Source organism: Myotis yumanensis, unplaced genomic scaffold, assembly GCF_028538775.1.
Source record: "Myotis yumanensis isolate MYYU_CA2020_CCGP unplaced genomic scaffold, mMyoYum1.0.hap1 SCAF_12, whole genome shotgun sequence".
NCBI classification, from domain to species: Eukaryota; Metazoa; Chordata; class Mammalia; order Chiroptera; family Vespertilionidae; genus Myotis; species Myotis yumanensis.
Genome location: NW_027223763.1, coordinates 9,163,500 through 9,188,774, shown reverse-complemented (window position 1 = coordinate 9,188,774; position 25,275 = coordinate 9,163,500). Strand labels below are relative to the sequence as shown.

Sequence of the window (25,275 nt, the reverse complement as noted above, 5' to 3'; positions counted from 1 at the left end):
CAGAACTAGAATTTGCAATTATAACTTGAATGGCACTAAAAAAGGTCACAGCAGAGAGAAAGAGGCATGGAAACTACTACCTTTGCAGTATGCTTGTGTAAAATGAAAGACACTGTCAAGTAGTGTTAGCTGTGCAGAGATAGAGAAGGAAAATGTGCACAATTGAGCAAGGATCAGGAGGATGTGAGTAGTGTGGGAATGACAGGAGTCAAGGATGATCATGATCCTTCATTTGGCCACTGAGTGGATAGTAGTGCAATTCATTGATCTGTTTAAAAAAATTGATACAGGAGGGCAATCAGACAGTGAGTTAAGTTTTTTTAAAAATATATATTTTATTGATTTTTACAGAGAAGAAGGGAGAGGAATAGAGAGAAACATTGATGAGAGATAACATCTATCAGCTGCCTACTGCACACCCCCTACTGGGGATTGAGCCTGCAACCAAGGTACATGCCCTTGACCTGAATCGAATCCAGGACCCTTCAGTCAGCAGGCCAACACTCTATCCAATAGGCCAGTGATGGCGAACCTATGACGTGTGTCACAGGTGACATGCGAACTCATTTTCTTGGTTGATTTTTCTTTGTTAAATGGCATTTAAATATATAAAATAAATATCAAAAATATTAATCTTTGTTTTACTATGGTTGCAAACATCAAAAAATTTCTTTATGTGACACGGCACCAGAGTTAAGTTAGGGTTTTTCAAAATGCTGACATGCCGAGCTCAAAAGGTTCGCCATCACTGCACTAGGCCAAACTGGTTAGGGCCAGTGAGTTAAGTTTTGATGCAATAAGTTTGGAGTATATAGCTGAAGATGTCTGTCCAATAGATAGTTGAGGAAGGGATTGTAGGAATAGATTAGTGATTATTTATATATCCTGGGGAGGTGAGATGGCATAGGAGAGTCTATAAAATGTGGTTGTTACCAAAAACAGAAACCTGGAAGAACACCTATTGAACAGCAGATAAAGAAAAGGAACAGTTGTATCCTTTAATTGCATTGTTAGTAGAAACCACATTTTTTTTTTCTTTTTTCTTTCTATTTTGTAGAGCTGTTTTAGATTTATGGTAAAATTGAGAGGGAGGTACAGAGATTTCCCATATAATGCCTGCCTCCACATATGCATAGCCTCCCACACTATCAATATATTCTTCTTTTTTAATATATGTGTTTTCATTTTGAGAGTGTTTATTAAAGCTGGGGACAATGAAACAAGGAAGGACCTAGGATAGAAAAAGCAATAGGAGAGAGAGACTAGGCCTGGCTGCTTTGGCTCACTGAGAAGTCAGAGGACAGGGAGCCTTGGAGCCAGGTTCAGAGGGTTAGCCCTGGATGAGTTGCGACTGCCCATTGTTCCCGTTAGAAGACTTGTGGGGTCCCTTAGGGTTTAGGCTATGCCGTGAGAGGGGGAAGGAAAGGCACGGGTATGCTCCTGGGAGGGAGAGCGTGATCAATATATTCTTTTTAAAAAAATCTTTATTGTTGAAAGTATTACATATGTTCCCTTTTTCTCTATTGACCTCTCCCATCCTGCCCCTACCCCCTACCTCAATATATTCTTTCTGTTTTATTTTAAGTCAAGTTTATTAAGGTAAAATTTATACATAGTAAAATTCAACCCTTTTAGATGTATAGTTAGTTATGTGACCTTGAATGAATGTAAACTTTTTTTCACCACCACCATCATAGTCAAAATGCAGAATATTTTCATCACCCCAAAAGTTTCTTTATGCCTCTTTTTAGTCAATCCTCTTCCCTCCTTCATAGCCCTTGGCAACTAACGGTCTGATTTCTGTCCCTATAGTTTTGCCTTTTCCAGAATGCCATATAAATGGAATCATACAGTATATAGCCTTTTGTGTCTGGCTTATTTTACTTAGAATAATGCCTTTGAGATTCATCCTTGTTTCTGTGTGTATTAGTAATTTATTACTTTTCATTGCTGAGATGTATTCTATTGTATAGAGGCCATAGGCATTTGTTTATCCATTCACCCGTCGATAAATACTACTTTTTATTCAGTTTTTTTGTGATTATGATTAGTGCTGCTATAAATATTTGCACACAGGTCTTTGTGTAGACTTATGTTTTTAGCCTTCTTCAGTAAATACCTAGGAGGGAGTCATATGGTGAGTATATATTTAACTTTATAAAATTTTACAAAAAACAAGCTAAAGTGATTGTACCATTTTGCCTTCCCACCAGCAATACATGAGCATTTTTCAGTTGCTCCAATCCTTGCCAGCCCTTGGTATTGTCAGGATTGTTTTGTTTTAATTTTAGCCATTCTTACAGGTGTATAGAGGCATACTATTGTGGTTTTGATTTTTTCAAATGGCTAATGATACTGAGTTTTTTTTATATGTTTATTTGTCATTCATGTACCTTTGGTGAAATGTCTATTTTTTTAATTGGGTTGCTTGTTTTCTTATTGGCTTATAAGAATTTTCTATAGATTCTGGATATAAATTCTTCATAGCATATATAGTTTGCAAATATTTTCTCCAAGTCTGTGGCTTCTCTTTTCATTGTCTTAACAGTAACTTTTGAGCAGACATTTATAGTTTTGACAAAACCCATTTTATCAATTTTTTATGCATAATTTTTGTGCCCTAAGAAATTGTATCCCAAGATTGCAAAGATTTTCTCCTATTTTTTCTATAAGTTTTATAGTTTTAGAATTTATGTTTAGATCTGTGATCCATTTTGTATTAATTTTTGTATATGATATGAAGTATTGGTTGTGATTCATGTTTTTGCATGTGTATAGGTGTCAAATTATTGTTCTAGCACCATTTGTTTTATTACCTTTCTCCCTTGTTTTACCTTGCCAACTTTGCTGAAACCAATTGGCCCTATATGTGTGGATCTATTTCTGGATTCTATTTTGTTACATTGATCTATATCAGGGGTCCTCAAACTACAGCCCGCGGGCCACATGCAAATACAAATATTGTATTTGTTCCTGTTTTGTTTTTTTTTACTTCAAAATAAGATATGTGCAGTGTGCATAGGAATTTGTTCATAGTTTTTTTTTAAACTATAGTCCGGCCCTCCAACGGTCTGAGGGACAGTGAACTGGCCCCCTGTTTAAAAAGTTTGAGGACTCCTGATCTATATGTCTGCCCTTTCATTAATATCACAACATCTTGATTGACTGCAATTATATTTATTTAAAGATGATTGTGTTATCTGTTAGGAATGCATTTGACAGCACAGAACAGAAGGCCCTATTAATTGTGGGTTTATATCCTGTTATAGCAAAAAGTTAAGAGATAAGCAGTTGCTGGTTTGTTTAAGCTGTTGTTCATCTATACCAGGCATCAAGAAACTACAAGTCTGCTGGGTTAATCTAACCTGCTATCTATTTTGTAAATCACCTGTGGAATTTCTTAAACATGCATATGCCCAGGCTCTACTTCTGAGACTAATGAGTTGTCAGAGTGGGAAGTGAGGGAACAAAGGGTGGAGCAGTTGTTTGAATTTAACATGGTCCCTGGTACTATTGGCAATTGTGTTATGTAGTCACTAGAGGCCTGGTGCGCGAATTCGTGCACGGGTGGGGCCTGGCGGGCCCACCTCAATGGGGGCTGATCAGGCCAGGTCTGCAGGTGGGGAGGGGCTGTGGGCAGGTCTGCCCCGCCCCCAGGGTATGGGGGGCCCATCTGGGATGGGGCCAGCTGGGTGGAGGGGCCGCGGGCGGTTGGCCAGCTGGCCCTGCCCCCGATCAGGCCAGTTGGCCGGCCACACTGCGTCATAGTGACCAGTCGTTCTGGTGTTCCGGTCGCTGTTTTTTATATATATAGATGGTTAGAGAACTGTTAATCTAAGGTTGGTGATTAGAGTCTGGTCCCCAGACGAGCAGCATCACCATCTCCTGGGAACTTTTAAAATGCAAATTATCAAGCCCACCCCAGACTTAACTGATTTGGAATTCTGTTAGGGCCCAACAGTTTGTGTGTTTTAACAAGTTCTCTAGGTGATGGATGCAGGCCAGCATTTGAAACCTTGAAAGGCTGTTTCCCTATACACCTAGGAAAGATTAATGGACTATCTTTAAAAAAAACCTTAATTGATTTAAGTATGTATATTATAAATATGTATATTATAATTTTACAGATAGTAATTTTGAAATTGGATTAAAGGTTGACAAGTGATATAACATGATAATTGTTGAGTACTGTATTGGACCTAATTATTAAGGCATAGGTTAGGTTGCTATTTTTAAGCAGCTTTTAAAAACCAAATTTCGTGTGTACATTACTTATTCTTAGCCTTCAAAAATGAGTTAAGGAAATAGAAGGCAGTTCTTAATGTTTATAGACTTTATAAACTAGGGAAGAATGCAAAATACACATGTTTAAACACAAAAGATAAACATATAAATATTTTCTTTTCAAGGTTAGGTATATTTTCATGATTGGCGAATATATTACAATATAGGCAGCCAATGTAACAGAAAACTTGAGTTTTACTCATAGTATATCCTATATTGAAAAGAACAAAATACTTCATAGCATGTAAAATGTCTTCTTTCTAATTAGGTTGTTCTTTTAGTGATTACCTCCTGAGTTATAATTACTAATTTCTTAAACATGGAATCTAATATCTTCATCTGTTTTTAGGAAGCTCTGAACTGTTCTTTTTTTATTATTATTGATTTTAGAGAGAGAAAGGAGAGAGAAACATTGATTTGTTGTTCCAATTATTTATGCATTCATTGGTTGATTCTTGTATATGCTCTGACTGGGGATTGGACCCACAACCTTAGCATATCGAGACGATGCTCTAACCAACTGAGCTACCTGTCCAGGGCTTAACTGTCCTTCGATGTTGGTTCTCCTTCCCTTAGAAAACAGTGTGGATGCAATTTGGTTATCTTTTATTTACTTCTGGTGATTCAGTATTTCTGAAAGTATAAGAGGTTAATTGAAACTAATTTCTAGTTTGTTTTCTAGGTGCTTTTGAAAACACAATTTCTGAAAAAAGAATTTTGATTGCAGTTGTGAAGGAGTAGGATCAGACATAAGCAAAAATTAAAATTACTTGACTTGAACCACTTGTAGTTCCATTAGCAGTGACTGTAAACATAAAATGAAGTTCACAGGAACAGACCTGTGTGTAATTGAAGCTAAGAGGCTGAACATCTGTCTGGCTCTTATTTCCAAGGCAGGAGTGGCTGATACATTAGAATTTCCTTGGGAAAATGTCAGCAAAAAGGACTTAAGACTGTTTCTCAATCATAATTTACAGCCAAAGGGACTTGAAGTTTGTAAGTTATGAAAGATGTTTGAACTGGGTTCCTCGATAGTCCAGAGGTACCTCTGTTAACTGGAATTTTGCTTCCCAACTTCTGTGTTGACTCTACTGGGAAGACCTCATTCTCTAACAGTCTCTTAGTCCCACCTCTTTTAACATTTTGTCACGGTTTAATCTTCAGAAAGCCTCCAAATCAGCCACCTTGTTTTCATCACAACTTTCCTTTTCCTAAATTAATTCTTTTAAATTTTTTCTTGAATAAGCATTTAATGTCCATACTGGGTTTTGTCACTGTGGTTTTCTTTAGCATTGGGTAAGCTCCACTTGATTTTGTTCTTGTTTGCTTCCTTGTTGAGCAACTAATAATAAACCATCATGACTCTAGAAAAATACTTGACATTATTAAAATGGATTGCTTCTGTTTCTCAGTAACATTTTATACATATTAGAGAAGAAACATATTAGGGAAAGAAAGATTGCTTTATTCAAGTGTCTCATAACTTTAAGAACTTGTTCATATCAGAGAAGTCTTCCTCAGAAATATAAAAGATGTACTTACAGCAGGAGTGGTAAAATACATGGGAAATTTTATTACCTAATAAGTTTTGTGTCTATTGATAACTTCTGGAAGCAAACACAGTCTCCTTTTTCTTAACGATAAGGGAGAACACATTATCTGTGTTCTCTAGAATTCAGGATATTCCTCTTAACAGCATTGTTTTTCACCAGACAGTAAAATTAGAAATCTTTTTATTATTAGTTGTTGTAGAAAATTTTTAATAACATTAATAGACTATTCACATGTATTTCTGGGTATTAGTCTCAAAGTTATTAAACTTTTTCATGAAAAAAATCATGAATTAAGAGGGCAGTTGCAGCTTTTATTTATTGCAGATCTTGATTTATTCTATTAAAAAAACATTTCAGAAAATATCTTTGTATCAAAAGAAAAGCTGATTTTTCTCTAGATGCAGACCCATTTGAATCAGACCTGGCCTCTCTCTCACTTCGCTGATTGCATGTATTTGTGACCCTTAGATTATAGGGAATGGAAGTGAGCAGCAGCTGCAAAAAGAGTTGGCAGATGTGCTAATGGATCCGCCAATGGACGACCAGCCAGGGGAAAAGGAGCTTGTGGAAAGGTCGCAACTGGATGGCGAAGGAGATGGGCCTCTTTCTAATCCGCTCTCAGCTTCATCCACCATTAACCCTGTGCCATTAGTAGGGCTCCAAAAACCAGAGATGAGCCTGCCAGTGCAACCTGGACAAGGAGGTTAGGATTGCTGCATTGCTTACATTACTGAAGGTTATTGTTTTTCATATTTGAGCGTCTACCCTGTTCTAGGTTTGATTCAGAGTGAGCAAAAACCATTATCTGTGTTCTCTAGAATTCAGATTCAAGATTTAGGGGAATATGAGGGAAGTAATTAGATGTACCATTCTGTCATTTATACCAAAGAAAGGGAAATAGTTAAATGACACTAGGGAATCTTACTTCAGGATGATTAAAAGAGGAGTATGTGTACAGTGTTGAACAAATGGAGGAGTAAAGCTTGGTGAGAGATGTTTGCTGTAGGCCTATGTTATAGCTCTGTGGGAATAGCTGCCAAATTGAAAAAAAGCTGCAGGAGGAAAAGGGCAACTAGAAAGGCGCATTGGTGTTAAAACTGCAGATGTTTATTGGGAAAGGGAGAGCAAGGGGATTGAGAGAACTTAATAAAGTGGCTAAGATGATGAATGAGAGAAATAATTATAAATGCAGATTAGAAAGAAGACAGGATTTTTCAGAGGGGTGAAATACTAAAGGGTTATTTTGTTTGTTTGTTTTGTTTTCTCCTAAGTGTAAACAACAAAGTCAAAACAAATGCGAAGCAGAAAGTTAAATTGGATCTGAATCTCAGGTCATCTTTTAGACTCGGGATTGACAATACAGCAAAACCTGAAAATTTTGGTGTTAGTGACAGTTCTAGTGTGAGATTTCTGGCTTTAATGGGCACTTCTTCTGGAGCAATGGGATATTATCTCATTAGTACTTAATTTTCGAACCTAAATATAACTTGTAGATTTTTACTTGGATTTTATATTCAACAAAATATCAAACAAAATTAACCACCTTATTATCATTTCTTTCAGATTCTGAAGGGTCAAGTCCTTTCACACCAGTGGCTGATGAGGACAGTGTGGTCTTTAGCAAGCTAACTTACTTAGGCTGTGCCTCAGTCAATGCTCCCCGGAGTGAAGTGGAAGCCTTAAGGATGATGTCCATCTTAAGAAGCCAGTGTCAGATTTCACTGGATGTAACCCTATCAGTGCCAAATGTGTCTGAGGGAACTGTGAGGTAAGACCAGCCTCTTGAAGTATTTGTTAACAGTTGATCAGATTTCTGACCTGTAGTTTTAGAAATAAGCAGTCAAAAGACAAGAACATTTATTCATGTATTGTTCAGTTCTCTGGCACTTAAGTTATCATGTCTTCCAAGTATTGTGACCCTTACGAAAAATAGTCACTTGTTTGAACAGTTTTTTTATACTCTTCTCTATTCCAATTGTGTGTAGCCGTGGTCGCCAACCGGTGGTCCGTGAGGTCCGAAGGTTGGCGACCACTAGTGTGTAGCACATTAGAAATGTAAATGTTTGTAGGTTAATTGAAATATATTGACATGAGAGTCTGCCTAACAATTTATGTTTTCCGTGTTCCCCCAGTACAAATACTAGCTTGACACATTAGTTCAATAGGGAGTTTAATGCTGATTTTGGAAATTACAAAAACCTGTTGGTAAATATTAACTATTCCAGTACAGTTTCTTAATTTAAAAAAAATATATATTTTTGTTGATATCAGAGAGGAAGGGAGAGATAGAAACATCAATGATGAGAGAGAATCATTGATTGGCTGTCTCCTGCACGCCCCACACTGGAGATCGAGCCCATAACCCAGGCATGTGCCCTGACTGGGAATTGAATGGTGACCTCCTGATTCATAGGTCAATGCTCAACCACTGAGCCACACTGGCTGGGCCAGTTTCTTAATTTTTAAGATGATGAAACTGAGGCCCAGAAAAGTCTCTAGAAATGGCTATTTTTATACTAACTATATTCTACATTTTTATAGAATCAATAACAACAAATATCTATAGAAACTAGCTAAATGCAGAATTCTAAATAATCAGATGAACACAGCTAAAATAAAATAACATTTCCCCCTGATTTCAGAAAAATCAGAAACATAAATAAGCAAAAATTCAGGAAAATACTCAATTCTATTTCTATTAATAAACACAGTTGCATCTTAGTTTATCAAGACCCTCTTTGTGTATTTGTATGTGTATATGTTTATATACGTGTGTATATAACTACATATATATGCATGTATACTTAATATAACTATTAGAATCAAACTTTTTAACAATAGAAATATACATACCATCTTGTAACATGCTTTCTTCACTTAGTTTTATATCATGACCCTCAGAAGCATTTTGGCTTTTCATGTTAGTAGAGTTGTAGTTGTTTGGGGATAGAAGTAAGTTAATTATTCAAAATTTCAAAAATCTGCATATGTAATTTTTTTTGGAGTATTTAAAGAACGATTTCACAAATCCTAATTTTAATTATATTTATTAATGTGAAACTTTTGTTGTTGTTAATCTTCACCCAAGGACATTTTTTCATTGATATATATATTTTTTAGAGAGAGTAGAAGGGAGGGAGAAAGAGATAGAGACAGAGAAAGAAACTTTGATGTGAGAGAAACATGGATTGTTGCCTCCTGCACGCCCTGACCAGCACCAGGGGTCGAACCTGCAACCTGGTATGTGCCCGTGACCAGAAATCTAACCCACGACCCTTGGGTGCACCAGCCGACACTCCAACCACTGAGCTATGCTGACCAGGGCTGATGTAAAACTTTTCTTTTTCTTCTTAAGTTTTTAAAAATTTTTAAATTTCATTGTTGAAAGTATTACAGATGTCCCCGTTTTTCCCTTATTGACCCCTTCTAAAGCACCCCTGGCTCAGGCCTTCATCACACTATTGTCTGTGTCCATACGTTATGCATATGTGTGCATATAAGTTCTTTGGTTAATTTCTTCCCAGCCATCCACCCCTGCTTTCTCTGTCAGATTCACCTGTCTGTTCCCTGTTTCTGTGTCTCTGGATCTATTTTGTTCATCAGTTTATTTTGTTCTTTAGATTCCGCATATGAGTGAGGTCATGTGATATTTGTCTTTCTCTGACTGGCTTATTTCTCTTAGCATAATACTTTCCTGGTCTTTTAATAAAATTTCTTTAGCACTCATTTCTATATGCTTCTAAGTCTGTAGTCGTTTCTCTGACTGAAGTTATGCTTTGTTCTATTTTAATTCTGTAAAGATATAAGAAAACCAGTTTCTCTTGTCCTGTTTTTCAAAGTTTAAAAAATGTTTTTTAATTGATTTTAGAGAGAGAGAGGAAGGGAGGGGAAGAGAGAGAAAAAAAACAAAACATTAATTTGTTGCTCTACTTATTTTTCATTCATTGGTTGCTTCTTGTATGTGCCTGACCAGAGATTGAACCTGCAACCTTGATGTATCAGGACGATGCCCTAACTAACTGAGCTATTCAGCCAGAGTTAGTTTTATCAAAGTGCCTTTGAACCTGGATTAGTTCCCCTTTTACAGATTTCCATTATGCACAGGCCTTCCCCATAGATGCCCCTGCATATTGTTGAAGTGGCATAGTTTCTTTTTAGTCCTTTTATAGTTGTTTCCTCAGTGCTCAGAACAGAGCCTGGAATGTTGTAGGTATCACATAAATATTTCATGAATGAATGACTTTTCTTTGATTTTCAATGCATGGCATTTTATTTATTTTTATTTTTATTTTTAAACTATATTTTATTGATTTTTTACAGAGAGGAAGGGAGAGGGATAGAGAGTTAGAAACATCGATGAGAGAGAAGCATTGATCAGCTGCCTCCTGCACACCCCCTACTGGGGATGTGCCTGCAACCAAGGTACATGCCCTTGACCAGAATCGAACCTGGGACCCGTCAGTTCCCAGGCCGACGCTGTATCCAGTGAGCTAAACCAGCTAGGGTAATGCATGGCATTTTAAAATTTTTATTAATGATTTTTTTTCTTAAGTGTTAACATTCTGTACAGTCTCTCTCCCTTTATTTGCCGTGAGTCAAAAGAACGTGTTTTACGGCCCCCGTGAGGTAGGGACAACCCTGGTCAGGTCGAAACGGCCCCGGTGTGGTAGGGACAACCCCGGTGAGGTTGAAACAGCCCCCGTGAGGTAGGGACGACCCCAGTCAGGTCGAAACGGCCCCGGTGTGGTAGGGACAACCCCAGTCAGGTTGAAACAGCCCCGGTGTGGTAGGGACAACCCCGGTCAGGTTGAAACAGCCCCGGTGTGGTAGGGACAACCCCGGTGAGGTTGAAACGGCCCCCGTGAGGTAGGGACGACCCCAGTCAGGTCGAAACGGCCCCGGTGTGGTAGGGACGACCCCAGTCAGGTTGAAACAGCCCCGGTGTGGTAGGGACAACCCCGGTCAGGTTGAAACAGCCCCGGTGTGGTAGGGACAACCCCGGTGAGGTTGAAACGGCCCCCGTGAGGTAGGGACGACCCCAGTCAGGTCGAAACGGCCCCGGTGTGGTAGGGACGACCCCAGTCAGGTTGAAACAGCCCCGGTGTGGTAGGGACAACCCCGGTCAGGTTGAAACAGCCCCGGTGTGGTAGGGACAACCCCGGTGAGGTTGAAACGGCCCCCGTGAGGTAGGGACGACCCCAGTCAGGTCGAAACGATCCCGGTGTGGTAGGGACAACCCCGGTCAGGTTGAAACAGCCCCGGTGTGGTAGGGACAGCCCCGGTGTGGTAGGGACAACCCCGGTCAGGTTGAAACGGCCCTGGTGTGGTAGGGACGACCCCGGTGAGGTTGAAACAGCCCCTGTGAGGTAGGGACGACCCCAGTCAGGTCGAAACGGCCCCGGTGTGGTAGGGACGACCCCGGTGAGGTTGAAACAGCCCCCGTGAGGTAGGGACGACCCCAGGCAGGTCGAAACGGCCCCGGTGTGGTAGGGACAACCCCGGTCAGGTTGAAACGGCCCCCGTGAGGTAGGGACAACCCCGGTGAGGTTGAAACGGCCCCCGTGAGGTAGGGACGACCCCAGTCAGGTCGAAACGGCCCCGGTGTGGTAGGGACAACCCCAGTCAGGTTGAAACGGCCCCCGTGAGGTAGGGACAACCCTGGTGAGGTTGAAACGGCCCCCGTGAGGTAGGGACGACCCTGGTCAGGTCGAAACGGCCCCGGTGTGGTAGGGACGACCCCAGTCAGGTCGAAACGGCCCCCGTGTGGTAGGGACAACCCCGGTGAGGTCGAAACGGCCCCCGTGAGGTAGGGACGACCCCAGTCAGGTCGAAACGGCCCCGGTGTGGTAGGGACAACCCCGGTCAGGTTGAAACAGCCCCGGTGTGGTAGGGACAACCCCGGTGAGGTTGAAACGGCCCCCGTGAGGTAGGGACAACCCCAGTCAGGTCGAAACGGCCCCGGTGTGGTAGGGACGACTCCGGTGAGGTTGAAACGGCCCCCGTGAGGTAGGGACGACCCTGGTCAGGTCGAAACGGCCCCGGTGTGGTAGGGACAACCCCGGTCAGGTTGAAACAGCCCCAGTGTGGTAGGGACAACCCCGGTGAGGTTGAAACGGCCCCCGTGAGGTAGGGACGACCCCAGTCAGGTCGAAACGGCCCCCGTGTGGTAGGGACAACCCCGGTCAGGTTGATACAGCCCCGGTGTGGTAGGGACAACTCTGGTGAGGTTGAAACGGCCCCTGTGAGGTAGGGACGACCCCGGTGTGGTTGAAACGGCCCCCGTGAGGTAGGGACGACCCTGGTCAGGTCGAAACGGCCCCGGTGTGGTAGGGACAACCCCGGTCAGGTTGGAACGGCCCCGGTGTGGTAGGGACAACCCCGGTCAGGTTGAAACGGCCCCGGTGTGGTAGGGACGACCCCGGTGAGGTTGAAACGGCCCCCGTGAGGTAGGGACGACCCCGGTGAGGTTGAAACGGCCCCCGTGAGGTAGGGACGGCCCCGGTGAGGTTGAAACGGCCCTGGTGAGGCTCAGAGGGCCCTGGTGAGGTTGAGACTACTCCAGTGAGGTTGGGACATATAAAGGGGACCAGTATGGACTGATGAACAGAGGTAGATACAGAAGCAGAGCAACACTGAACAGAATGTTAAACTACAGTGGGAAGCCTGGGGAGGGTTGGGGGGGGGGATTAAGAGACCAACTGAAGGACTTATATGCATGCATATAAGATTAACCAATGGACACAAGACACGGGGCGGGGGGGGGGCGGGGGGCAGGGGCCGGGGGAATGTCAAGGGGGGGAAAAAATGAGACATATGTAATACTCTTTGTAATACTTTAAGAAATAAAAATTATTAAAAAAAAAAAAAAAAAAAAAAAAAGAACGTGTTTTACACTGACAAACACACTAGCTTTTTATTTTAAACTAGAGGCCTGATGCAGGAATTTCGTGCAAGAGTAGGTCTTCCTTCCCCCAGCTGCCAGCACCTGCTTCCCTCTGACACCCATGGCCCGGGCTTCGCTCCTGCTGCCAGCATGCACCCGGGACTCGGGCTTCCCTCTGGCCCTAGCTTCGTCCCCAATGACGGCTAGTATAATTAGCATATCATGCTTTTATTATTATCCTATATGATAAAGAGGTAATATGCTAATTAGACCAAACAGCCAAACGACCTTCCGGATGACCTTTCGGATGAAGCCGGGACTGCGAGGGCCAGCCAAGGCTGTGAGGGGCTGCGAGGGCTGGCTGGGGCTGTGAGGGCTGAATCTCTTGCACGAATTTCGTACATCAGGCCTCTAGTAGATAAGAAAGCAGATTAGGTCATTCTTTTAGGAGAGAATGAGAAGCACATCTTTAATAATTCTGATAAGACTAATTTACTCATTCTTGTTTTTAGTTACAGAGTATATAAGAAACATATGTACTTACTGATATTATTTATGCCTTCCTGATTGCCTCCCTAAAATATGGGGATTATGTAGTTTTAATATAATGAAATTATGTAATCAATAACTTTAGGAATCCATATGTGACTTAATTATCAAGACTTAAAATTAATGCGGTTAGCTAATTCCACAAAAGGTATATATGAACTTCCTGCTAGAAAGATGAGTCTCAAATCATAATATAGATATAGTGAAAATAGTCCATAATCCCTCTAATCTTTTTATATATTTTTTTCTGGACAGACTCTTAGATCCTCAGACAAACACTGAAATAGCAAACTATCCTATCTACAAAATCCTCTTCTGTGTCAGAGGACATGATGGAACTCCTGAAAGTGACTGTTTTGCTTTCACTGAAAGTCATTACAATGCAGAGCTCTTTAGGATACATGTCTTCCGATGTGAAATACAAGAAGCTGTAAGTCCTTAAGCAAATACTGTTTGCAAATGAAATTTCACCTGTACCTTCACTGTGTTGAAATGATTGCAGTATTTAATATGGTCACTTATGAGCCAAATGAAATTCTCTGCAAGTGTTTTGTTTATTCCAGCCTTATGGACAGAATATGAATGAGCTAAAAGGTAGGTTAACCAAAACCTTGTTGCTGAGAGTGTCAGAGGAGACCAGTTGGCTGCTTCTTGGCTGGGTTAAATTGGCATCTTGGTTCCAGCAATGACACATTTGCAAATGATTATTTTAGAGCTAAACTTTTGTACTTATTTTTATTTACCAAAAGATGTCAATAGGAAATCTAAATAACGAAAAAGTCAAACTCATAGAAACAGAGTAGAAGAGAGATTGCCTGGGGGCTAAGGGAAATAGGGAGAGGTTGGTAAATGAGAACAAACTTGCATGAATAAAATTTGAGGATCGAATGTATATCATGGTGACTACAGGTGATAACACTGCATTGTACAATTAAAATTTTTTTCCCCCTTTTAAAAATATATTTCACTGATTCTTCACAGAGAGGAAGGGAGAGGGACAGAGAGCCAGAAACATTGATGATGAGAGAGAAACATCGATCAGCTGCCTCCCGCACACCCCCCACTAGGGACGCGCCGCAACCAAGGCACATGCCCCCGACCGGAATCGAAACCGAGACCCCTGAGTCTGCAGGCCGACCCTCCATCCACTGAGCCAAACCGGCCAGGGCTACAATTAAAATTTTTTAGGAGAGTAGAACTTAAATGTTCTCACCAAGGGATGGGGGAAAGATGACATGGATGTGTTAATTCATCATTGGGGTTTCACAATGTATAGGTATATCAAATTACCATAGTACATACTTTATTTTTTTATTTTTTAAATATATTTTATTGATTTTTTACAGAGAGAGGAAGGGAGAGAGATAGAGAGCTAGAAACATTGATGAGAGAGAAACATCGATCAGCCGCCTCCTTTACATCTTCCACTGGGGACGTGCCCGAAACCCAGTACATGCCCTTAACCGGAATCGAACCTGGGACCCTTCAGTCCGCAGGCCGACGCTCTATCCACTGAGCCAAACCGGTTTCGGCAATACTTTAAGTATCTTAGAATTTTATGTCAATTATACCTCAATAAGCTGAAATTAAAGAATAATTATAAAAAAGAAATCAATAGAAAAAAAGGAATTATTCTCCCTGACAAAATAGGTAACTTTCAGTCTTAATGAAAGTATTTTATTTCCTGTGATAACAGCCTGTTTTCTAACATGTCTGGTTGTAGGTAAGCCGGATACTCTACAGTTTTGCCACTGCCTTCCGCCGTTCTGCCAAGCAGACCCCGCTTTCAGCCACTGCTGCACCCCAGACTCCTGACAGTGACATCTTTACCTTCTCTGTGTCTTTAGAAATAAAAGAAGATGATGGTAAAGGTTATTTTAGGTAGGGCATCTTATTTTATTTTTGAAATTGTATTACCCTGCTACATTATCTGTGGTTCAAGGAAAACTCCTAGTCAGATTATATAGCTTTCATACTATCAAATGATTGCCTTTAATAGGTGGAGTTTGTTTTTTTAATGTAAGTGATAAAGGAAAAAAATAGGCAAATTTGCAGAGGTAACATTTGAAGAATGAAAAAAAAAAAAATGTGGGGAAATGTCCCATTATTATATTCTTTTAGTAAGATAATAATGACAGAAACTAAGTCAGCTGGATTTGTTTTGTCAGGGGTTTGGTTTTGGTTTTGGTATTGGTTGGTTGCTTTATTTTAATGATCTAAAGATCTGAAGGCTGTTGAAATCAAGTTTTACCACTAAGGTTTATCTGAACACATTGGAAGGAGACAAGGGAGGTCTGTGACTGAAGTCTAACCTTGCATATAAGGTCAGAAATAAATGGTTTGGCTTTTTAAGTAAAATTAAACTTTTTTGAGTAGTGAAAAGAACCCTGTAATAGAAATAAAAACTTAGATTTAGTTTAATTATTGCTACTATTAACAGTGTGAGCTTTTCCAAGTTTCTTTACATTTCCTGGCGATAGTTTCCTTACTTATAAAATGAGTAAGATCCTTTCATACTTTAAAATAAAATATTATAGTTGTAAGATGATTAGATTTTTTCTCCATAGCCCATATCAGAAAATTGGTACTTTTAGGGATTAGAATTAATAATTGCATATAGAAGTCTCTTTTCTCTATAACTACTTCATAAAATGGATAAAGTGAAATTACATGAAAATGTTAACTTCAAATTTTGGTTTTAAATCAAAAGGCACACTGGTACTAATTCATTTGGAAAACTGATAACTATTAGTCTCCCTTCAAAGATTTTGGAATTGTCATGCCATCTGGTGGCCAATTTAGTGTATAATGCAGCTTCAACTTTGATTCATGCACTGTGTAAGGCATGGTGCTCTGTGCTTTCTCATTAGCTTTATTTATATTCTCAGAGCAAAACTGTGTCATGGTGCTTCCTGTAGTATGCATTCCTTCCCTATAAACTTTGTAATAATTCTTTTCCTTTTTAAGAAACAAAGCAGTTTTAACTACATTGTTTTCCTTTATTAAAGATATTTATATAGCTCCTTTTATAAATTCTGCTTAGGAATAGGAAATATTTCTAAGATATCTCAGAGGAGAAGCACTAGAATAACTTCCTTCTGCAATCAGTCGTATTCAAGGTAGAATGATCACAATTAGTAGTATAAATATCTCTATTTCTATTCACCTTCATGCCAAGGAGATGCTATACAGAAAATTCCTGGATGGTCAGATTTGCTTGTGACATTTGTTAGGACTTTGCTCTCTTTTTGTTGCATAGCTTTTCTGAATTTGTAGTTTATAGTAGAAAATAGTGTTGTGTAACATAATAGTGATGAAATCATTGAAAAGTATTCTTTTGTCAGATTTGAACTTGTCAAAACCAGTTCCATTTATCCAGTGATTCTAACATGTGGTTTTACCATAACATAAATGTAGGCAAAGTGCTGTGGCCAGGATTAATGCTCTTCTTTTCATTCTTGAAAAAGTATAATTCTTACATTATTAAAATTAGAAACAGGGTTTTCACTTTAGCCCTTAGGAAGGTGGGGCATTTTCATTGATACCATTCAGATGACTTCTTTTTTGTCTTATTTAATCTAACCCCATTAGATAGGCTAGCTATTTAATATTGTCCTTGTTTTGTATGTATGTAAAGAAACCCAGGGGACTTAAGCCTGGACCTCATTTTTTTTTTAATTTACACAATTGGAATTAAATGTAAAATTACCTGGTTGAAAGCATTCAATGATACGGTGACAAGACCAAAAATATAAACTAGGTACTCTGAGATCAGTGAGTAAACTTCCACTACTTACACTCTGCACTCTTTTTCTTATTAATGTGGCTTTTCTTGCCCTTCAAACTCAGGAGACCAAAAATAACTTTATTTCCATTGTTGATATTTTAAATGGTGCTGAGAGATAATACTACTGTTGATCCTTGATGGGTTTGAACAGTGTGGGTCCACACATACACAGATATTTTTCAATAAGCATAACCTACTTATCACCAGATTTCGCATCCATGGATAAAACAACTGTGAATCAACAATAGTATTGCGATCCATATTTGGGAATCTACATAAACAGAGGGTCAACTCAAGTTGTAGGTTGGGAGCAGGTGTTTGGTGTCCCTAATCCCCCATTAGTCAAGAGTCAACTGAATATTTATGTTTCAGCATCCACTGAACATAAAGAATGAGTGTACCTATTGACAGTTGAAAATTGAGTCCTATGTGTATCATTATAGTTGAAAATTCTGTCAGCCACAAATATTTAACAGTTTTGTATGCAAAAATTTTTCTGTGTACATGTTTGTCATTTTTAGATTTCTTTGCTAAGATTCTTTGATTTTTTTAAAAAAAAATCTCGATGTTATAAAATGTCCTTAAATTGGTTACTATATAAATGTAGAGGAGCTTCAAACTAATTCTATTTCTTCAGAGCCACTTTTTAGTTTGAGTAGGTACTCAGAGCTCTCATGTGGCTTTTTATAGTGTCTTCTAATGGTTCTGTTGCCATTCTCTTGAAGTTGTTTAGTAATAAGACACAATTCAGACTTCCTGCATATTGGCTGATTGCCATAGGCAGATGTTTGCCTTTGAGAACAAAGGAGCTAGAAAAAGTGTTGTATGGAAGACTAGGGGATTATTTTGGTAAAATGTCATTTTAAGAATATTTTCAACTTTTTTCTTAAGTTGATTTAAACTATATCATTAGTATTCCTTTTAGAGCTTATAGACATGCCTTAGAGATATGTGGGTTCTATTCTAGATCATTGCAATAAAGTGAATATTGCAATAAAAGTCACATACTTTTTTGGTTTTCTAGTGCATATAAAAGTTATGTTTGTACTATATACTGTAGTCAAAGTGTACAATACCATTATGTCTAAAAATTTACGTATCTTAATTTCCAAATACTTTATTGTTTAAAAATGCTAACAATCATCTGAGCCTTTTGTGAGTCAAATTCCTTTTGCTGGTGAATGGTCTTGTCTTGATATTAATGGCTGCTGACAATGAGGGTGTGGGTTGCTGAAGTTGGGGTGGCTGTGGCAATTTCTTAAAATGAGACAACAATGAAGTCTGTTGCATCAATTGACTTTTCCTTTCACAAACAATTTCTCTGTAGCATGTGATGCTGTTTGATAGCATTTTACCCATAGTAGAACTTCTTTTGAAATTGGAGTTAGTCCTCTTAAATCCTGCCACTGATTTTCCATAAGTTTATGTAATACTAGAGGCTGGGTGCATGTGCACCAGTGGGGTCCCTCAGTCTGGCCTGAGCCCTTTTGCAATCCGGGACCCCTCAGGGGATGTTAGACTGCCAGTTTTGGCTTTATCCCCACAGGCCAGGCCGAGGGACACCACTGGTGTACAAATTTGTGCACCGGGCCTCTAGTTATGCATATAAGATCTTTGGTTAATCTCTTCCCACCCTTCTCCTTCCCCACTTCCCTCTGAGATTCATCAGTCTGTTCCATGTTTCCATGCCTGTGCATTGAGCGTCTGCCTCCTAGTGGTCAATGTACATTATAGCTACCGGCTGAACGGTTGCTTAGACGTTATATTTATGTAATACTAGAGGCCCGGTGCATGGATTCGTGCATAGGGGAGGGAGGCCTTCAGCCTGGCCTGCACTGTCTCACAATCCGGGACCCCTCAGGGGATGTCTGACTGCTGGTTTAGACCCAATCCCCACAGGTGCCAAGCGGCAGGCATCCAGGGTGGAGCCTGAGCCAGCCCTGCGCTGCTTGCGCTCACGCTGTCCCATTCCGCCTCCTGCCACCTCTTGGTAGCACTGCCGTAGAGTCAGGAGAGGCTCCCGCCACTGCAGCTGTGCTCACCAGCCTGAGCCCGGCTTCTGGCTGAGTGGCGCTCCCCCTGTGGGAGTGCACTGACCACCAGAGGGCAGCTCCTGCATTAAGCATCTGCCCCCTGGTGGTCAGTGTGCATCATAGTGACTGATAAACCTGTCGTTCCGGTCGTTCGTCCTAACGGTCACTTAGGCTTTTATATATATAGACTAGAGGCCCGGTGCACAAAAATTTGTGCACTCGGGGGGGAGAGGGGGTCCCTCAGCCCTGCCTGTGCCCTCTCACAGTCTGGGACCCCTCGGGAGATAACGACCTGCTGGCTTAGGCCTGCTCCCGGGTGGCAGAGGGCAGGCCCAATCCCTAGGTGCAGCCCCTGGTCAGGCTCAGAGCAGGGCCGATTGGGGAGTTGGGGCGCCGCCCCCTGTCATGCACAGAGCAGGGCGGATTGGGAGGTTGCAATGCCACCCTCAGTCACGCTCAGGGTAGGGCCGATTGGGGGGTTGGGGCACCGCCCTCTGTCACACTCAAGGCAGGGTCGATAGGGAAGTTGCGGCGCTACCCCCTGCCACACACAGAGCAGGGCCGATCAGGGGGTTGGGGCGCTGCCCCCTGTCACGCACAGAGCAGGGCCAATCAGGGGGTTGGGGCGCTGCCCCCTGTCACACACAGAGCAGGGACCATCAGGGGGGTTGGGGCTCCGTACCCTGTCACACACAGAGCAGGGCCGATCAGGGGGTTGGGGCGCTGCCCCCTGTCACACACATAGCAGGGACCATCAGGGGTTTGGGGAGCTCCCCCTTGTCATGCACAGAGCAGGGTCAATCAGGGGTTTTGGGAGCTCCCCCATGTCATGCACAGAGCAGGGCCGATCAGGGGGTTGGGGAGCTGCCCCCTGTCACACACAGAGCAGGGCCAATCAGGGGGTTGAGGAGCTCCCCCCTGTCACGCACAGAGTAGGGCCAATAGGGGAGCTGGGGCACCGCCCCCTGTCACGCACAGAGTAGGGCCAATAGGGGAGCTGGGGCACCGCCCCCTGTCACGCACAGAGTAGGGCCAATAGGGGAGCTGGGGCACCGCCCCCTGTCACATACAGAGCAGGGCCCATGGGGGGGGGGGGGGGGTGGGTAGTTGAGGCACCACACCCTGTCACACTCAGGGCAGGGCCGATGGGGAGGTATGGCTCTACCCCGTCTCACATAGAGCAGGGCCCGTGGGGGGGGTTGGGGTGCCACCACTGTCACACACAGAGCCGCAGGGCAATCAGGGGGTTGGGGCGCCGCCCTCTATCACCCACAGAGCAGGGCTGATCAGGGGGTTGGGGCGCTGCCCCCATCACACACAGAGCCGCAGGGCAATCAGGGGGTTGGGACACCACCCTCTATCACCAACAGAGCAGGGCCGATCAGGGGGTTGGGGCGCTGCCCCCTGTCACACACAGAGCCGCAGGGCAACCAGGGGGTTTGGGCGCTGCCCCCTGTCACGCTGATCCCGGTGCCGGGAGGCCTCGTGGCTCCACTGATCCTGCCTGGCAGGGTCAGAGATCCGGGTCCCAGACCGCAGACAGCCTTGCCTGCTGCCGCCTGCCTTCAGTATGCAAATTAGCGGCCATCTTACTGCTTCAGGGTGGGGGTCCCCACTGGGGTGCCTGGCCAGCCTGGGTGAGGGGCTGAGGGCCGTTTTCAGGCTGGCGGACGACTAAAGCTCCAAACCTCTCCTTTTTTTCTTTTTTTTTTATTCTGGCATTTATTTACCTTCTATGGCTGTCACTGGAGCTGAGAGCCGGCTTTCTCTCTGAGGCTCGGCTGAAAGCAGGTTTCTGGCCTTTGTTTTCTGTATTCGAAACAATGTTGCGACTCCAGCTCTGAGGTCCCGGCTGACTGACAGGAGGTTTCTGGAGTTTTGTTTATCTTTTATAAATGTTACTATGTTTCCAACTGAAGCTCAGAGGCCGGAGGGAACGTTGGAGTCCACAGCAAGCAAGCCTCCTGTTAGCTTCCAGCTGCCTGGCTGCCGGCCGCCATCTTGGCTGACAGTTAATTTGCATAAGGATACGCTGATTAGCCAATGGGAAGGGTAGCGGTCGTACGCCAATTACCATGTTTCTCTTTTATTAGTGTAGACTAGAGGCCCGGTGCACGAAATTCGTGCATGGGGTGGGGGGGCTGTCCCTCAGCCCAGCCTACGACCTCTCCAATCTGGGACCCCTCAAGGGATGTCCGACTGCCTGTTTAGGCCCAATCCACCGACATTCCTCTCACAATCCAGGACTGCTGGCTCCAACCACTCACCTGCCTGCCTGCCTGATCGACGCCTAACTGCTCCCCTGCCGGCCCGATTGCCCCTAACTGCCCTCCCTTTCAGGCCTGGTCCCTCCCAACTGCCCTCCCCTGCCGGCCATCTTGTGGCAGCCATTTTGTGTCCACATGGGGGTGGCCATCTTGTGTGTTGGAGTGATGGACAATTTTTTTTTTTTTTAGTCTCCATCCCTTAATCTTATTGGGATTTTTAAAAAATAAATCTTTATTGTTCAGATTATTACAGTTCCTCCTTTTTCCCCCCCATAGCTCCCCTCCACCCAGTTCCCGCCCCACCCTCCGCCCTTACCCCCCAACTGTCCTAATCCATAGGTGCACGATTTTTGTCCAGTCTCTTCCCACACCCCCCACACTTTTTTTTTCACCCCCCGAGAATAGTCAGTCCACTCCCTTTCTATGCCCCTGATTCTATTATATTCACCAGTTTACTCTGTTCATCAGATTTTTTATTCACTTGATTTTTAGATTCACTTGTTGATAGATATGTATTTGTTGTTCATAATTTTTATCTTTGCCTTTTTCTTCTTTCTCTTCTTAAAGAATACCTTTCAACATTTCATATAATACTGGTTTGGTGGTGATGAACTCCTTTAGCTTTTTCTTATCAGTGAAGCTCTTTATCTGACCTTCAATTCTGAGTGATAGCTTTGCTGGGTAAAGTAATCTTGGTTGTAGGATTTCCCTATTCATCACTTTGAATATTTCTTGCCACTCCCTTCTGGCCTGCATAGTTTCTGTTGAGAAATCAGCTGACAGTCGTATGGGTACTCCCTTGTAGGTAACTGAGTTTCTTTCTCTTGCTGCTTTTAAGATTCTCTCTGTCTTTTGCTCTTGGCATTTTAATGATGATGTGTCTTGGTGTGGTCCTCTTTGGATTCCTTTTGTTTGGGGTTCTCTGCACTTCCTGGACTTGTAAGTCTATTTCTTTCACCAGGTAGGGGAAGTTTTCTGTCATTATTTCTTCAAATAGGTTTTCAATATCTTGCTCTCTCTCCTGGCACCCCTATAATTCGGATATTGGTACGCTTGAAGTTGTCCCAGAGGCTCCTTACACTATCTTCCTATTTTTGGATTCTTTTTTCTTTTCCGGTTGGGTGTTTTTTACTTCTTAGTATTTTAAATCTTTGACTTGATTCTTGGGATCCTCTTGTCTGCTGTTGGATCTCTGTATATTATTCTTTATTTCAGTCAGTGTATGCTTAATTTCTATTTGGTCCTTTTTCATATCCTTGAGGGTCTCACTAAATTTATCGGCGGTTTCTAGAAAATTCTTGAAAAACCTTATAACCATGGTTTTGAACTCTATATCTAGTAGTTTGCTTTCCTCCATTTCTGTCATTTGTGATCTGTTTCTTTGTCTCCGCATTTTTTATGCTTCCCTGTATTGATAGAGTGGCTTTCTGTGCTAGGTGTCCTATAAGGCCCAGTGGCTCAGCCTCCCCAATTACCTGGGGTGTACAGTCTTGGTGCACCCCTTTGTGGGCTTTGTGTACAGTCTTGTTGTAGTTAAGCCTTGATTATTGTTGGTATCACTGGGAGGAATTGACCTCCAGGCCAATTGTCTGTGAGAATCAGCTGTTTCTACAGTGGGAGAACTTCTGTGATGAAGACACCCTTATGGGGCAAGACTTGCTTCAGTGGGGCTTTGGTGCTCACTGAGTCTGCCCCCTGAGTGTGTCCCTTATGGATCTGAGGAGTTGTAATCTGGATGGTCCCAATCTGACCACTGGGTACACAGGCTCTTGGATTTCTAAGGAGGTGCTAATTTAGCCTCTGCCTGAGGCTACCCAGCAGGAGCTATGGAGAGATCTGCAGGTTCCTCTTCCTTGTTTGGGTTTTGGAGGTGCCCAGATGAGGCCCATCTGTGAAGCAGTGCAAGCTGCTGTGGGGCCTTGGGCCTTCTTTTGGATGTTCTGGGTCTCTCTGACCCAGCTGCAGTTTGTTAGGTAATTTTAGATCTCAAAGGGCCAGCCAATTCATAATGCAGAAGCCTCTGCACACAGCTTGGGTGGGGCGGGGACTCAGGAAATCAACAGGGTGGAGCAAGCAGCTATGGCTGATCCTCAGTCCTGCCCTAAGAGGTCCCGTGTCTCAGTGTCCTGGTAATCGCTGCAAGTACCTCTGAGAGAAAGCTGCCCTCGAGTTCTGCCCGCTGCTAGACAGTCCAGTTTCTCCCCGTACGAGTCTGGGTCCCCAGAGACTCGCCCGGAACTGGAGTCAGAGCCGTCGGAAACTTGTGCCTCCCTCCCGATTGCAAAAGACACTGGCGTCCTCTGTTGCCAGCCCCTTTCCACGCGCGCTCAAAACTCCTTACCTCTGCACTTTACTTCCGCACCTCCTCTGAGTCTCAGTGTGCTTTTCTCTTTCCTTCTAGTTGTAGAATTTACACTCAGCCAGCCTTCCTGTGGTTCTGGATGATGTCTGTTTTGTCTTGTAGTTGTATTTTTGAAGTGATTGTGCGAGGCAGCAATTTCAGGTGTTTACCTATGCCCCCATCTTGGTTTCTCTCGAGTGATGGTCAATTTACATATTCCCTCTTTATTAGATAGGATTCTAAATCCTTCGTTGTCATTTCAACAGTTTTCACAGCATCTTCACCAGGAGTAGTTTCTATCTCAAGAAACCACTTTCTTTGCTCATCCATAAGAAGCAATTACTTATCGATTAAAGTTTTATTATGAGATTGCAGCAATTCAGCCACATCTTTAGGCTCCACTTCTAATACTAATTCTCTTGCTATTTCCACCACATCTGCAGTTATCTTCTCCGTTGAAATCTTGAACCCCTCAAAGTCATCCAGGAAGGTTGTAATTAACTTTTTTCATACTCCTGTTAACATTGATATTTTGACCTCTTCCCTTAATCATGAATGTTATTAATGAATCTAGAATGGTGAACTTTCCATAAGGTTTTCAATTTACTTTGCCCAGATCCACTAGAGCAGTGGTTCTCAACCTGTGGGTCGCAACCCCTTTGGCGGTCGAACGACCCTTTCACAGGGGTCGCCTAAGACCATCCTGCATATCAGATATTTACATTACCATTCATAACAGTAGCAAAATTACAGTTATGAAGTAGCAGCGAAAATAATTTTATGGTTGGGGGTCACCACAACATGAGGAACTGTATTTAAAGGGCCAGAAGGTTGAGAACCAGTGCACTAGAGGAATCACTGTCTGGCAGGTATAGTCTTACAAAATGTGTTTTCTTAAATCATAAGATTTAAAAGTTGAAATAACTCCTTGATCCATGGACTGAAGAATGGATGTTGTGTTCATAGGCATGAAAACAACATTAATTTCATTGTACATTTCCATCAGAGCTCTTGGGTGACCAGTAATATTTTGAAAGGAATCTTTTTTCTGAGCAGGATAATTCAACAGTGGGCTTAAAATAATCATTAAACTCTGTTGTAAACAGATATGTTGTTATCTAGGTTTTGTTGTTTTATGTATAGAGTACAGAGGAAGGGAGTGGGGGGCGGGGGACTTTGATATGAGAGAGAAACATGGATCTGTTGCCTCCTGTAGGCACCCTGACTGAGGATTGGATCTGCAACCTGAGTATGTGCCCTTAGTGGGCATCTAACATGTGACCTTTAGGTGCATGGGATGATGCTCCAACCAAATGAGCCAAATTAGCCAGAGCTAGCATAATTCTTAAGGGCCCTAAGGTTTTTGGAATGGAAATGAGCATTGGCTTCAACTTGAAGTCATCAGCTGCATTAGCCCCTAACAAGAGAGTCAGCCTGTCTTTCGAAGCTTTGAAGCCAGGCATTGATTTCTTGTCTTTAACTATGAAAGCCCTAGATGGCACTTTCTTCCAAAATAAGGCTTTTTCATCTTCATTGAAAATCTGTTGATCAGTGGAGCTACCTTCCTTAATTATCTTA

The 25,275-nt window shown here is 42.5% G+C and overlaps 1 protein-coding gene across 3 annotated transcripts in view; it reads left to right on the top strand.

Annotated features, from left to right (window-relative positions):
- Positions 1 to 25,275, top strand: part of RABGAP1 (RAB GTPase activating protein 1) — a 127,417-nt gene that overhangs the window by 26,096 nt on the left and 76,046 nt on the right. For 2 of the 3 annotated variants that reach the window (XM_070430718.1, XM_070430717.1), the window contains exons 3-6: positions 6,306 to 6,540; positions 7,401 to 7,605; positions 13,525 to 13,699; positions 14,993 to 15,150. In XM_070430718.1, coding sequence (XP_070286819.1) covers positions 6,306 to 6,540; positions 7,401 to 7,605; positions 13,525 to 13,699; positions 14,993 to 15,150 — 773 coding nt within the window. The remainder of the gene's footprint in view (positions 1 to 6,305; positions 6,541 to 7,400; positions 7,606 to 13,524; positions 13,700 to 14,992; positions 15,151 to 25,275) is intronic. The other variant, XM_070430720.1, reaches the window with a different exon arrangement.